General features: G+C 36.0%; 1 protein-coding gene across 11 annotated transcripts in view; it reads right to left on the bottom strand.

The window, feature by feature from the left end:
• The window catches only part of ppip5k1b (diphosphoinositol pentakisphosphate kinase 1b), a 39,595-nt gene extending 32,305 nt beyond the window's left edge, over positions 1–7,290 (bottom strand). For 8 of the 11 annotated variants that reach the window (XM_081356595.1, XM_081356599.1, XM_081356598.1 and 5 more), the window contains exons 1-3: positions 7,154–7,260; positions 790–1,169; positions 500–692 (exon numbers count right to left, since the gene is read on the bottom strand). In XM_081356595.1, coding sequence (XP_081212721.1) covers positions 500–692; positions 790–936 — 340 coding nt within the window. In that variant the 5' untranslated portion in view covers positions 937–1,169; positions 7,154–7,260. Of the gene's footprint in view, positions 1–499; positions 693–789; positions 1,170–7,153 lie in introns of all 11 variants that reach the window. The other 3 variants (XM_081356602.1, XM_081356596.1, XM_081356604.1) reach the window with 3 other exon arrangements.
• Positions 7,291–16,309: the final 9,019 nt, after the last annotated feature.

Here is a 16,309-nt window from a genome sequence, read left to right as displayed (position 1 = left end):
TCAGAAATCATTCTAATATGTTGATTTGTTGCTTAACAAATGTTTATTATTATAAATGTTAAAAACTTTGTGGAAAATGTTAGGCATTTTTGCAGGATTCTTTGATGAACAAATTTTGAACAATAGCATTTATTTGAAACAAAAATCATTTTTATTTATTAAAAATGAGTTTACTTTGTGTCAATGTAATGCATCCTTGAAGAATAAAAGTATTAGAAAAAAAATAAAAAATCTTACTGGCCCCACACTTTTCAAACTAAATTATACAGTTAACAGTTGCGCCATAATTTCACTTCCCTCATTTGACACACAAACCAATTTTAAAAGCCAGGGCTCAAAGAGTTTCCAATTGGTAAAAGTGACTTCATGATGTACTAATCTAATAAATACAATCATTGTGACATGTTTTGAAGGCAGCATTAATAATACAAGACAATATGGCACATCAAGACTTCAAGAGAGTAAAAGTGCAAGTGAAACTGTGTGTGATTTCAGATACCTTTGGAATGGAAGGAAATGAGGCAGTCACACAACGGCCACTTCTCCACCGGTTCATTGAGTATAACCTCCTCTGAAAAAATGACCACGGTGATGTACTCAAATTTACAGAGCCTCTCCATAATCTCAGTCATTGGTTTGGAATTTGATTTCTTCATCATGGAGCAGATCCCCACCACGATCTGACGCTCTGCCTAATAAAAGTAGACATCACATGATCATCACAAATGCTTATATCCATGAAAAGATCCCATGAATAAGAATATCATTGATCCCTGGGCAATTCCGTACCTGATCCTCCTCCTCATCCTCTCCGTAAGGCCCTGAGATGTTCCTCATGTCTTTGTCATCCAGTTCTCTGCTTTCACCACCCTCACTTCCAATCAGGAACTGGGGGAGTCCGCTGTTGGACATCCCCTGTCCGCTTGACTTTGACATTTCTGTCGAGTCTCTGTCAAACAGTCAAATTCCCAGCACACCATCTTGTGCTGAAGCTCAGTGGTGGAAACATTAGATGAGGTGTGTAATTCAGTTGGATGAGGCTCCAGAAGTGTCTTCAATGATGGTGTGTTTAATCCTTACAGATTTGGTGTCATCCTTCCAAAACCAGGAACATTTTGAATTTATGCAAATTTATTAATTTCTCTCACAAAATCTCTTCCTGCTCCTACCTGCAGTAAAGTAAGATCCAACACACACTATAAGTTCATATACTTATGCACAACAGTTAAAAAAATTTAGAGTCAGTAAGATTGTTTTTGAAATAAATAATTGTAATACTTCAAGTTAAAAGTTACAAAAGATCGATTTCAAATAAATGCTGTTCTTTTGTACTTTCTATTCTACTTTCTATTCTATTCATTTACAATATACAACAAATGTTAAATTATACAACATTTAATTCATACCACGGGTATATGCAGAAATTAAAAATTACTATTCTTTATTATTTCATGTTAACTATTGCATTAACTGCATGTACCTTTACCACATTTTCTTGAATATGTATTAATTTTGCAGATGTTTGATCTAAAATTACATTGAAAGAGTGAGTAAAATAATGACCTGGTTTCACAAACAAGGCTTAGGCTAGATTAAGCCAGGATAAGGCCTTGAGACATTGAAGTAGATTTTATAAACATGCCAAAGAAAAAAAAAAACATTACTGGTGTGCATCTTGAGACAAAACAAGTTGCTTTCAGTTTAAACATGCATTTTAGACTGGAACTAGCTTAAGCCTTGTCTGTGAAACCGGCCATCGATGTTTTAATTTTTAGGACAAAATTTTTTAGGTCAGTGCATTGCTACGTGTCTTGTCCCTAGTGCAGGGGTGGGCAAACTACGGCCCGCGGGCCACATGCGGCCCGTTAGGCTGTTTAATCCGGCCCGCCGAGTATTTAAAAAAATTGTCTTAAGATCGCATTAATTTTGCCTTTTTTCTTGCAATACTTTGCGTTATATATATATATACACTATGGAAACCAAACAGACAGCGACTTAAGCGCATAGACTTGTTGCACGTTAATGTTTTTTCCTTTTTTGGAAACTCAATGAGAAAAAAAATGTTTGGTAACCGCGTGCACACCTTAGTTTTTCCTTTGATTTGTCTGCTATTTAGTTTCTTTGCTCCTCTGGATTTGTGGAAGTATCCTGCCCGATTCCGTTTACCGACCTTTATCGTCCGGCTTTTGACTACGCTCCCCTGTCTGCCATGTAGCCTACAGAACCCGTTTTTTTTTTTTCATTAAATGTTCTGATCTCCCTTTGCCTTTTATATTTTATTTTATTATTCTTAAAATAAATTTGTATATTTGTTTATTCCCACAAATGTATGACTTTTGGAAGTGCAAATTGCCATTCAGTTTTAATAAAGTTGAATTAACGTAACCTGTAATTGTTACTCTTCTAAGTGTACACTTGCAGATGTTTTGTTTCTAATTTACTGTTAGGCCATTAAATAATAATAAGGATAAACAATATTTAAAAAGTATAGGCTATAATTATCTAACATCTTTAAAAATTAACATCAAAACATAACATGCTAAATGGGGGATATCTAGCATAAAAAAAATTATTGTCAGAATGTCGTCTCTCAGTTGTTGAATTTCGCACAGACATTGCCACAACGTTGTCTGTTTGCTCAGCCCGATCTTATGAAAGTGCGAATACCACGAATTGTATTTGTAGTGCATAATATGTTTTCGCGTGCATATGATATGCACTTTATGGCGTGTAATAGGCACGCACTCCACACCCCTAATCCTAACCAAGGGGTTTACAGTGTGTAGCATGCACGCAAAAAAAAAAAAAAAACAAACAAAAAAAAAAAAACCTTTTTGCCGTATAAATGGCACGAGAAATTAAAATTTGTGGTATAGATACGCACTTTCATGAGATCGTGCTTCATAATCTGCTACTGGGCTGGCCCTCTGTCAAATTTTTAAAACCCAGTGTGGCCCTTGAGCCAAAAAGTTTGCCCACCCCTGCCCTAGTGCATATGGATTCCGGAATAATAAAAGTAATGTTTGGCTTAGCAAGTGCCACTAATAATGCTAATAAAAATTCTTAAGTAGTTAAACTAAACAAGTCTTACAGTTACACTTAGCCTACAATTTACAAAGCGATGCCACACTTCCAAGTATGCTGACTGCAAGGAAAAGAATGCACTGTTGGATACGTATGCTGTTTCATATCATATTTCCTTACCATGCTGATACACGCCATGCTAGCTATCCCTCTAAACAAACAGTGCGCTGTAGTTCAATCCAAACTATCCGTGGGCTAGTTTTACACAATGTACAACCTCCCAACAAGCCATCCATATATGAATTTAATGTGTTCCTCTGTCATATTTTGCACTTTTTAAGAATACTACAAACTTCAAATACCAAACACTTTGCATGTGACTTAGGGCCCAATAATAGCCACAGGCCCCTGGCAGAGGTGAATCTGGGGGAGGGGTGAGACTTGGATCAAATGCTGAGGCCTGTGGCTTCCAAAGATAACTCATCACGCTATGGACGTGTTGACAGGGAACATTAAGTTGAGAGGAAGCCGTCTACAGCGACCCAGGGTCAAGCAAAACACACACAGAGATAAATAAACTCATAAATAATGTTACTATCACTTACAGCTAAATCAACAAAGGAACAAGAGTACACTATCCTTACAAGATAATATGAAGATATAGGCCTAAGCCTTTTGAAAAAAATGTGAACACCTTAACGGACACAACGTTGATCAGAAAACAAAACGAGATAATAATAAATGCTTGCAAAAACACCCTTGGATAATGTAAAATGCATTCGTCATTTCTCCCTTCTTCTGTTGTGCAATCTAGATTTCGTGTTATGCAAACATGTCAAAGTAAGTAAGTGTTTAAGTGCATGTTGAATACCACATACTATGTAAATGTCTACTATGTTTATTCATTTTTCATCCTTAAGTGAACAGATTTCATTATGTTTACATCTCTATGGCCTTTGAAGGCATTTCTGGAATTGCAAAAAATGCTTCTGAACACACCCCTATCTGCTATTGGTCAGACAATCAGAAAGCTCCGCCCCAAACACGTGTCATTGGTTGAGTTTATGTTACTGTGTCGGGGTGGTCTGAAATTTTGGTGGTATTTACTGCCTCTCTCGTTGTTAAAACCTGCATGCATTTTTTTATAAAAAATTAAGATATTTAGAAAAAAAAATTGTTCATACAAGTCAATAGGGGCCAAACTAGAGATGAAACAGTATGTAAATTCCAAATTACGATTATTTTGACCAAAATGATCACAGAAGAAAAAGACAAACAGGTTTGGAACAAAATAACCATGATGACTAAATGGCGACAGAATAGGGCTGTCAAACGATTAATCGCGATTAATCGCATCCAAAATAAAAGTTTGTTTTTACATAATACATGTGTGTGTACGGTGTATAATTATTTTCTATATATAAATACACACACATGCATGTATATATTTAAGAAATATTTGCATGTATATACTGTGTATATATATTTATATTATATCATTTATATTATATATAAATATTTTATATATAAATAACACATTTTCTTAAATATATATATGCATGTGTGTGTATTTATATATAAAAAATAATTATACTCCGTACACAGACATAAATTATGTAAACACAAACTTTTATTTTGGATGCGATTAATCGCGATTAATCGTTTGACAGCCCTACGACAGAATTTTCATTTTGGGGTGAACTGTCTCTTTAAGGCATCTGTTGTTTCCAAATCAGAGTAACTCAGTCAAAGCCACTGGAAGGCAAGCCTGCAACCTTCAGCCAAAAAAGCATAACAGCTAAAGTTAACGCTCCGGATTTTCCTTTGTGAGGAAATAGCTTATCATTTAGGCTAATGAATCAACAGCCTGTTCGCTAATCTTCAACATGTTTTACACTAAACAATCCTTTCGTTGGGAACTAATATGTCGATTTTACCTTGATAAAAATGTTATTTTATGAGAGAAGGCAAAGTAGGGATTAGGGAATGAAGTGACAGGTAGAAGTCATTTACAGCATTACCACCAGCAAATGTGTAGTAGTATTTAATAATAGGCATTATGTAATATTGAGTGATATTGCATTATATTGTCTAAAGAAAATAAACAATATCGATGTTTTCTTTCTTTGTATTTTTGGGTTTTACCAATTATAAAAAGACTCAAATGACTATGACTGCCATGCACTATGATGCTGATATAATGCATTTTAATAAAAAAAGGAGAAAATTAATAAATTTATTAATAAATATTGTATTCTATTGCATTTTAATGAAAAAATAAATAAAATAATGACGTGTTCTCTCTATGGTTTCCAGATTTCAAGAAATAAATTAACTTGAATTGTAATGATGTATGACTGCTGTGTAAGCCTAATAACGTTTTTTAATTAATAAAGTTAAACAATATATAAAGATTTTAATAAATAAATGTATTCTTTCTATAGCTTACTAGCGAAACAACACCAAATATAGACCATTTATTCACAAGACGAACGCAAAACTCTGAACGCTAGCCATTATATGATAGGCTGAGGTGCCTCACGTCATCCAAATTAGCCATTACGCTTTTTCCAATGGTAAGAGCCACAGACCCTCTCATCTCCCAATAAAGACAATCTGACCCAGTGCCAATTTCCGTCTTACGTCATAGGAAACAAATCAGAGGCCAGAACATTTTAACATGCCAATGTGATCCTCTGATGATGAATCTAGGAGTCCAGTAGACACTTGCAGAGAGAGCCAATGACCTTTGAGATCATATCCTATAAATTGCTTTTATTATGACTGGTTATAATGGTTATTTCTGTCATAAATGATTTATCATTGAGATATAGAAGATAAAAGCAGCAGTGCAAAAACGTGACTATATGATTTATTCATCTAAATATAACCAAGTCATTTTCTTGGAGGAAAAAAAATATTTATTTAAAGTTATGAATATTTTGGTGACAAATATAACAAATGTTAAAGACTTTAGCAGAACCGTTTAACATTTTGAAAAATGCAATTTATCTATTTACTTAAAGTTACGAATGTTTGCATTTGTTCTTGATGCAAATGAAGTGCAACAATGTGCATGTATTAAAGTGAATGCTTTACTGGAATTATTAATAATTGCGCAACTTATTAATAATGTAGTAAAAATTGAGAAACAAGCTAATTTGCTTGGAGTTGCAGAAATGAAGAGTGCTAAATTGCCCAACTGGTCCAAAATGGTATATAATTAACTAGCAAGTTAACCATTACCAGTCTATGGTAAGAATCCTTGCTATCCTATAATGCTACAAGAAAAAATTAAACATGCTGGGAGTAGGATCAAACTATGAGCATGTGGCAAATCACAACAGCCCATTCATTCCATCCAAAAATGAAATTTTTTTTCATCATTTACTCACCCTCCTGTCATTCCAAACCCATATGACTTTCTTCTCTGAATCACGATACGAAAAAAGAGCAACTTTGATAATATCCTATATCCCACAGAAGACAGGAAGCTATTCTCATTTTTGGATGAACTATCCATTTAAGTGTTTCTTTGGCCATTAACTGAGATTTGTTACCATTTTCAGGACACTTTTCAGTGTCCCAGGCATGCAACTGGCACATACAGTACTAATCTAACTAACCACAATAAATAAGCATGCCATGCAAAAGCAAAGCATGATCAACATAGTTTGGAGACTGAGATCTGCAGCTGTCACACTGATGGCTGCATTTTAACACTGCCAGTTAAAAGTAGTCACAAGAGGCCAGGGAGCACGGAGACCACAGCCATGCTGTGATGGACCAATGAGGAAAAGAAGTCGAAGCACACTACACCTCATAACAGACAGCTCTTATGCATCTGTTTCTGTGCAATAAAACATAATGACGAGTAAAAAGACAAGATATACGAAAAAAGTGAGTTATGCACACTGAATTAGTGATTATATAGGGCAAAACAGAATTATGAACACAACATCCTCCTCTCATCGCATCGAATGAAAAGTCAAACAAGTGTTGCAGCGCTCCATCACTCAACCGACTTCATATAAACTCAAGCAGCAGAATATGTCTACAAACATAAACTTTAGTAACAATAAACATAAACGACTGCAGCATGTAATGCTCTATACTGAAGGATACTCACTTGCTTGTAAGAGGAACTCGGTCGCGGACAGTGTTTGACTTCCTCGTCTGCTGTCAATGTGAAACTAGCTTCGCAGCGTGAATTTACCTTCAGAAAACATTTGACAGAAAAGCGCCGTCTTTCGTGCTCCGGGACACGGACACTTCTCACGGATGACTGCCTCCTACAGGACGGGCGAAACAACAGCCTTTGTTTAACCCCTATCCTTTAAAGGGATACTTCACCTCTGGGAAGATGAATGTGTATTTAAAATAGGTCATTTAAGTAGAAGAAATGTGGAGAAATTTTTGAATTTGGAGCTTTCTAGACTGAGAAAAGCCAGAAAATGTATTTTTGGCTTATGTGGATGAAAGACAACAACTCCCAGAATGCACTTGCTTCGCTGCCTTAGAAGGCCACGCCTACCGGTTAGAGAGCACAGTTGAAAACAACAAGGCTAGCCTATGTAAGTGATGAGTTTGCCAGGGATTTAGAGACCCAAAATGTCCGGGATTCGGCTTTTGCGTTCTACAGTCGCCATTCATCATGTTTACTGTGGCGAGCAGGACGAGGCTGACGGCCGCGGGAGAGCGGCGCGAGGCCGGTGGCTTCATTACTGAGACGCGCCGGGTCTCGCATCTCTCACGGAGGAGCGGGAATTTTCTTAGCAATGTTAAAACGCACATCAACCGATCACATGTTTAGCGTTCATGTAAACACTACAGTCAGATTCACCGATCGGAATTAATTCAGTTAGATTGAAACGAGAGGTGTGCATGTAAACAATGAATGGCGACCGCAGAACGCAAAAGCCGAATCCCGGACATTTTTAACAGTCTCGCCCGCCGGACAAGTCCGGGAAAAGGAAGATGGTAACCCCTACTTACTCAGCTTTCTCCTATTATTCAGCTTTCTCCACAGAACAAGAGCATGCTAGCTTAGCTTCCAAAGAAAGACGGCTGATACTGTGTACATTCTGTGAGTGAGATCCCACCCTGTATGGGCGGGTTGAAAACATGCGGAACAACGCCATCTACTGGCTGTAGTCTTTAGCCTCTGGCCAGAAAATCCTCCGATGACGCAAAATGACGAATTTTGCGTCATCGGAGGATTTTTTCCAGACAAAAAAATACATAAATCTCTCCTCTCAGGGGGATATGAGGGGGGAAAGCATGGTAATTCGAAAATACTACAGGTTTTCTACTAATACAAAGCTTAATGCTAAATCCTGAAGTAACCCTTTAACCCTGTAAGGCCTGACATAGGAAATAATACCAAAAAAGTATGACCTACGTACTAATCAGACATGTAGTAGTTTGTGGTTTTTCAGCAAAGTTTTGATCATGTTGATAATTTAGAGGCCTTTTTATGTTTTAAATCACACTGATACTCAAGTCTCACCCTTAAACTTACCATTTACAAATGCTTACTACAATAAAACAGGGCTACTATTAGTCACCATGGTACAATATGTTACTTACAACCATATGGTAGCATATGGTTCTACAATAAATCATCTGCTGAAGTCTATTGCAGATATAGATATTCATGAATCTAACTATGGTTGCAGACCCTCAGTCAACTTGCTCTCGAATGTTCACTGACTGCTCCAATATGGCCGACGGCTTACGTATAGCGGCCCATTGAAACGGACCCTTATGAGGATCTATATATATATCTATGCTTACAATTATCATGATCCTACTGTATGTTATCATATGCAAAAACATTAAATTAGCTATAGCAAACATATAGCTGTTCAGTTTGTAGTCATAAAACCCATTAGAAATAGCTGAGGGAACCAATGGTGAATTGACCTTCAACAAAAAGGGTTACACTATATTTTAAGGTGACGTAGTTACATTGTTACTCAAATAAGTACTGAGTAATATTAACTAACTGCATGTACTTAGAGTTACGGTTAGGGTTAGGGTTTGGTTTAGGGTTAGTTACATGTAATTATGCATAATTTACTGTTATTACTATAGTAAGTACATGTACATGTTTGTGTTACCACAAAAATAATTAGGTTTCATTCTATTCCCAGGTCGTATTTTGAATGGCAATTTTTAAATATCTGTTACAAAATCCAAAGCAGTTTGAATTTAGCTTAAAGACATGTCTTAATGTCTTATTTTAATTTAATTTAACATGTTCAGCTACTGTATATGCTGGGACATGATAGTCTTTTTATGTTCTGAAGTATTACAGAGTATCAATGTTCATTCAAATTAATAGGAAAAACACACACACAAACACACACACACACACACACAGCCCTACTGCTTGAGATCATGATTCCCAGACTAAGAGAGCTCTGGCTCCACTGAAGTGAACTGAAGTCTCAGACAGAGTCCAGACAATGTTCTGATGCCATAGATACGTGTCTCTTATGGAAAAATAAAAAATGAAATGGTAATTGAAACACGGACAAGTATTTAGTGCTTTTCACATTAGATATTGTTCCAAAAAATATATATAGGATAATTGAGTCTAAAATAGAGTGGTTTATATTATTATAAAAATTGTGAAAACAACAACTACTTAAAAAAATACAATATTTAAACTTCATAGTTTATTATGTAAAATGAAAATGTAATGTAGAAGTAGGCCTATATGACTCTGTACATTTTGCAAATGTAAATATAAATGCCCATTAGCCATTTTTACTCTATATATATTATTTCTAATAATTAAATCAAATAAGAAATTAAATAAATTTGAAACGAATAAATAATAATAAATAAATAAATAAATAAATAAATAAAATTATTTGTGTAAATCCCAAGCAATTAGCTTAGGAAATCATTTTAATCTTAAATATGACTTCATGCATAAATGTCACTTTAATTAATATATTAATACATTCGTTTAAAAAATAACCTCTCTGTAACCCGTCAGTTGGCCACTGAAAGCTCATATACATCAGTAGGGGTCCGTTGCTGTGACATCTCCATAATACCTCCATTCATTTAAATGAAACCCAGTAAAAAGACTGCTTTCCCCCCCCTTAACGGACGCCGAAAAGCTGTGTCAATACCCTGTTGAGCTGGCGAAATGGGAAGCGAGTCAATGCGAGCTTGTTCAAATCCAGGCCCTGCATCAAATTGGGGTGAGTGATGAGAGTTTGGGTCAAAGAGGACAATCAGGTGTGTGTGACTCACTACAGCATGCGATTACAATTGATCACGTCAATCAGTTCACCATAGTAAAAAAAGGGGTGTTTCCAATCAACACACACATAATAATGAATCATTTAAAATATAATCTTTTTTTTTTAGCTTGAGATGTCAGAACACTGATGACTATGAATCAACCATTATAAGGTCTCTAAACGTTTCAAAAATGTTCAGGACATTTTCAGGGCAGCCAAATTAAGACATGAAGCAGACATCAAGTATATTTTTGCACTATGAATCCTCTGTTTCCGTTATTCATTCGCCAGGAGCTATATGCGAATATAAGCCAGTAAGTGCATTGGCACATGACCAAAGAACAAGAATTAGTCATAAAGAGATTACACAATTATTAGGTTTGGTGGTTAGTCGAGGTCTTACGTTATCGTGACATGATTTAAAACAGTGTATCTCTTCATTTTATGACCAATGTAGAGGCTATTAGTACACTTTACCTCTTACACGGTGTCCTTTATGCCGCCTTTCTCAAAAACAGTACTGGACCCTCATAATATTTCAAACGATCCTCAGGGAACATCTAGAACAAAATATGCTCATTAATGTAGCAATTTATTTTACGTAATTACTTATATGACATATTCATAAAATGTAGTAAATGAGCTACATATATCATGCAACACAATTAGAACAGATGTAGAAGTTCTAAGCCATATTTCAGTGTTTTGTGAACAAAATGTTTCTATCCCATGATGACCCTCATCCCAAACAAAAACTGAAGCATCAGCAGTCCTTGACAGGCCTGAAATTTGTCACCTGAAAGAAAACGCAACTGTTTTCCATCCCTTCCACATGTTGGTCTGCAAAATTCACTCTGATGAATATGTGTTTCTCGTTTTCGTTTTAGAGAGCAAACATGCCGATTTGCGATCAGGGCTCCTACAGGGATCCAACAATAAAATACTGTGTCATGATGGTCTGAATGACATCTTTTAAAGCTTTTCACAAAAATATTAAGAAGTACAACTGTTTCCAACATTGATAATAATACACAAAAGCTTTTTGAGCAGCAAATCAGCATAGACTGATTTCTCAAGGATCATGTGACACTGAAGACTGGTGTAATGATGCTGGAAATTCAGCTTTACCATCACAAAAATAATTCTAAATTATTTAATTTATAAAATAATAAAAAATAATAGTTATCCAACTCCAAATGACAGTACACATTCCAGAGCAAAACCTGCAGTACAGCACATATATTGATATTGCAATTTAGATGATGTCACCACTTTACCTGTTCATAACTGTTAACTAGTCCCCAGGGGTGTGTGAAATCCTGTCCCTAATGAACTCCCCCACCCTCCACCCCATCAAACTTCACTAAACTACAACAGTTATAAACTAAGCACGTTATAAGGGTCAACTTTTCACCCCTAAGCCCAGACAATACCTGCAATTCACTGACTTATGGAATATATTTAGAAATAAACCTGAGCGGTCACTCGCGAGACCTCTAAGGTTGTTAGATTCGTAAAGTAGCAACAATGTGCTAGTATGAGAATCAACAAGCACAGTTTGTGTGACCAGACACAATATATTTTCGTTTGACCCCTCCGGGGTTTTCCAGGTAATTAAGTTTTTATTTTACACACATGGTTTATAGTTCACACAAGTGAATAAATTGCAGGTTTTGTATATGTTGCATGTAATGAGGTGTACCAGGGCATTGTAGGTCCATTCTTAGGACATTATAGATGTGGCTGTAGAAAGTACCTGTGGGAAATGTTTCCTATGGCAATTTGTAGATGTCTGAAGAAAATATTCAAAGTGTATCCAAGCAATTACGTAACTTCTACTCTGCTCTGTTAAATGTCTGAAATGTTGGCCGTTGTAGAGTTTTCTCTAACATAGCTAGTCTTATCACACTGCCTGTGACAGGGTTCATGGGTTTAAAACAATATCATTTCCCATTTCTGACCATATATAACCTAAGTATGGGTGCTGGATTCAGTCACATTGTTTTATTGAATTTATGCGCCATAGCGAGCAAGTTCAGTTGCAGTAACCAAGATAATCAACTTGGTTGGGTATGTGAAGAATATAAAATGCCTATTGGCCAAAGGAAGTTTCTTCCCATATAAGGATACGAGAGTATATCACACTTCAAAAACTTGCAGAAAAAGTTGGTGAGTCAGCACTTTAAAGTTTGAACTGTGAAATTCCAGCACCATCAGACGCAGACTGATATTTGGTTGAGAGATTCTTGCAAGCTTTTTGCAGTTTCCCTAAATATACCACTCCAAAGGCCCGCAATAGAGCTATAAAACCTGTACTACACAGGAAACTGAAGCTTAGACATATATTTCCACAGTAGAGTCATCATATTCACGCCCACCTGATGATGAAGAGAGACTCATAAACTGTTGACAAATAAGACAAATATTAGTGGTTATCTTAAATACTGGTATGAAACTTTATGATGGTTATGTGGAAACTGGGGTTCACTGGAACCATTTTCATTCATTGTTGATTATGTCTGATGAAACGAAAATTTTCTTGAGTTATTTTTAATAAGTCAGCGGCTGGGTAATGTTTATTGTCAATACAAATGATGAACCCCCTCACATACCTATTCAGCGCTGGGTCAATGTGATGGTGGGTAGTCTGTGCCAAACCGGTTAAAACTGGATAAATTTGTCAATGGTCATTTTGTGTTCAGAAAACATCCTGAGTGGAAACTTCCAGAATAAAGTTAAAGGTTGTATTACAGTGTTTTCCTATCAAATTACACTTCCTTACTATTGACTTGTCACTGAATAAAAAAATATTTTATAGGATTTTTCCCTGTCCTGTATTATATATAACATTGTTTTTAGAGTGCATTTTTATTATTTAAAATGAAAAACGTTCAATATCAGGTTGATTGACCCGGCACTGTTATAACCCAGAGAATTGGTTAATGTATAAAACCCAACAAGCTGGGTCAAAATAACCCAGCATGTGTTCTGTCCAAAATTTCACCAGCATTTGGGTTGCCAAATAACCCAGAAATGGTTGTTTTAAACCTAAGCCTTTTTTTAAAGTGTAAGTGCAAATGAAAATTAAATTAAATAAAAATGAAAAACCCAGACACACTCAATGTCAATAAATATTTACTTAATTTTGTTATAACTGTTATATCCTATCTTTGAGAGATTTTGAACTTTTAAATGTTTAACCAATGATCATAACATCCTATTATGGCCCAGAACTGAATCCTGTGCCAATCAAATCCTCTAGCCTATCAACCGCAGTCTCCCCTAAAGTTGTGATTTGAAAATTCAACATGCCACTCAGGGGCACTCAATAGTCCCCACTCCCACTTTTCTGCCTCCTTCTACCATTTTCTGTCTCTCTCTCCAACTCACTTTGCTAAACTTGTGCCCAATTTGAATTAGAGCCCTTTCTGCTCCTGACTCACCCAGGGAAGGCAAGCAGTCCAAAAACACCGGAATTTAGAAATTTCCCAACAGATTAATGCAAGAGACAAAGACACAGCAAAGAACAACTAAGACAAGCAAGAAGGGACAATACTAGTTTGGTAAGTTTTAAAAAAAAATTATTTATAGTTGTTAATATTGATATAGCTTAAAGTTTGAGTTTATACAGTAAATGCATTATTTGATATATGTATGCACAGCAATTTTTTTTATTTTTTTATGTATTTATTTGTCTATTAAGGTTAGTATTAGGTACAGTTTTATTAATTACTTCTCAAATTCCATTATTTTATTAATATTCAAATTTAAAGCATGTGATTAGAATGATAAAATGATATGGCTATATCTATTATATTTTCTTAATATATATTAATATTTAACCAGCATCTACTTTTTCATTAATTTTGTCGAAGTAATTACATTGAGGTTTGGGTTTTTGGGTGCAATGCCCTTTGTATCTTTTTTTATACAATTTCAAGGTAACATGGTTGTTGCTGTTTTATAATTTGCATTTTAAAGATTAGATATTATTTCTAACTTTTCATATTGCATGTAAAATTCTCCTGATAAGGCTGGGCAAGGTGTGTCGTAGGTGAAGCTACCTTTCTAAATTGATTGCAAGTGTGCATAATAGTTGTGATCTATGACCCAACCGCTTGCCGATAGCTTTTACTGTATGTAGTATGTTCATGTATGAACATGACATACTTTCACTGTACCATATTACAGTACTAGGCTTGCTTACCTGCCACTCTGTGTGTTGAATGTGGACAGTGTTCTGGTTCTGTGGCTCTCTTGGGGGTTTGGTGATTTAGGGCCTCCTGTGGAATACAGTGGAGTGTTTACATTGGCTTTAACGCAGGCCTGGGTCCATGAGCGCAGACCACAGCAGGAACAGAACTCTGCTTATTGGCCTGTGCCTGATGGGAAGAGAACATACCACACTGGCTGAATGGAGATACTGTGGAAGTCCTCTCTCCACCTCTGCTTGACAAGACAAGAATATAACTGTAGACATGAAGTGGCATTTTAAAGGCACATGTGACTGGTCATTTTAAAGAAGCCAGGACACAGTAGACTTTTTTAAGACTAGAGTTGGAGCTAGCCTGGAGCTAGCCAGTAAGCAGATATACTTATAAAGAAGTCATTTGTAATTAAAAGTATTCATATTAATAAAATGCGGTTGTTTTTATACATCCTGACTTGAAACAGTCCATTTTGGTTGCAAAAAATAAGTGTCATCATTCGTTCAATGTGGGACGTTATTTATTCCTCTGGAATAGAATGTAAACTTGTCCTCATGACAGAGGAGATCCTCCATGACTCACCTCAGACAGCTGAGTTAACATATTTCCGTCTATCAAGCAGATGTTGAATGTAGCGCTTCTCACCTCACACAACCTATTTGTGTGTGTGTGTGTGTGTGTGTGTGTGTGTGTTCGCGTATGTGGTTTGAAAAACATATTTTCAATATACTGAATCTATTGGAAATAGAATAAATAAATTAACAAAAAAAAAAAAACGACCAAGCTATACCGACTACAGATTTTTGTCTCTCAGTGCAAGATAAACCAGTGAAAGCATGTTCGAGGTCTCATTTACTTGTATAGGAAGTGGTCTTTTGTTCTTAGTTCTAGTCCAGTAAAACAGAAGTAAGGCATTAGAGGTGGGAGATAAAAAGCTGCTTCAGGGCCGTGCCAGGATGGAGGTCTCCTACAGTCACTCAGTGCATTTAAAACAGCTTGATTCAGAAAACCTGAACAACAGCCAAGAGGGAAAATTTAGGCAAAGTGGTAAATGATACACTGTGCTCATTATCAAATTTAACTGTAGCATTTATATATCATACAAGAAAATATTGTTTGTTTTTTTTCCCAGGCAGATTTGACAGTAGCCATTGATTAAAATTCAACTTACCAAGCTCAGAACACTTCCTGTTGCACAACAGTGAACTATTCTTCTTTAGAGAGAGACAGAGTGAGACAGAGTGAGAAAGAGTGTATGTGTGGACATTTAAATGGAAGAGTGAATTAATGACGTCATGTTTCCAATCTATTCCAAATTTCCACCCAGAGTACAGTAGCTCAGTCAGGCCGTGTAAAGACTCGGAAACAGAGAAACTCCCTTTGAAATGACTTGAGTGATTTGCTCAGTTCATTGTGCCCTGGATACATGCTCAGAAAAAAATTAGCAAAACTTGTACTTTTAGGGGTACAACATCTTGTCACTGGGACAGTATCTTTAAAGAAACATCTGTCTATCTTATCTACCCCTAAAGGGTTCATAGTAGTACCTTAAGCCAAGGTAATACTAATGTGCACCTTCTAGGATTATAAGAAACAAAGTTGTGTTTTTAAGGGTACTGCCCCATTGACAAGCTGTTGTACCCCTAAAAGTACTATACAAGTTTTGATAATTTTTTTTCCTGACAGTGTATCTTGTTCTGGCTGTTGAGGCTTTAGTTCAATGCATCACTGTTGAATATTAGCCAAATGTGCATGGTGCCGTATGAATTCATGAAAAAAAACCCTACTCTTTTTCTGTATTTTTTAAGGTGAATC

This window comes from Scardinius erythrophthalmus (assembly GCF_964197995.2).
Source record: "Scardinius erythrophthalmus genome assembly, chromosome: 24".
Classification (NCBI taxonomy): domain Eukaryota; kingdom Metazoa; phylum Chordata; class Actinopteri; order Cypriniformes; family Leuciscidae; genus Scardinius; species Scardinius erythrophthalmus.
This window is presented reverse-complemented; position numbering and strand designations above follow the sequence as displayed.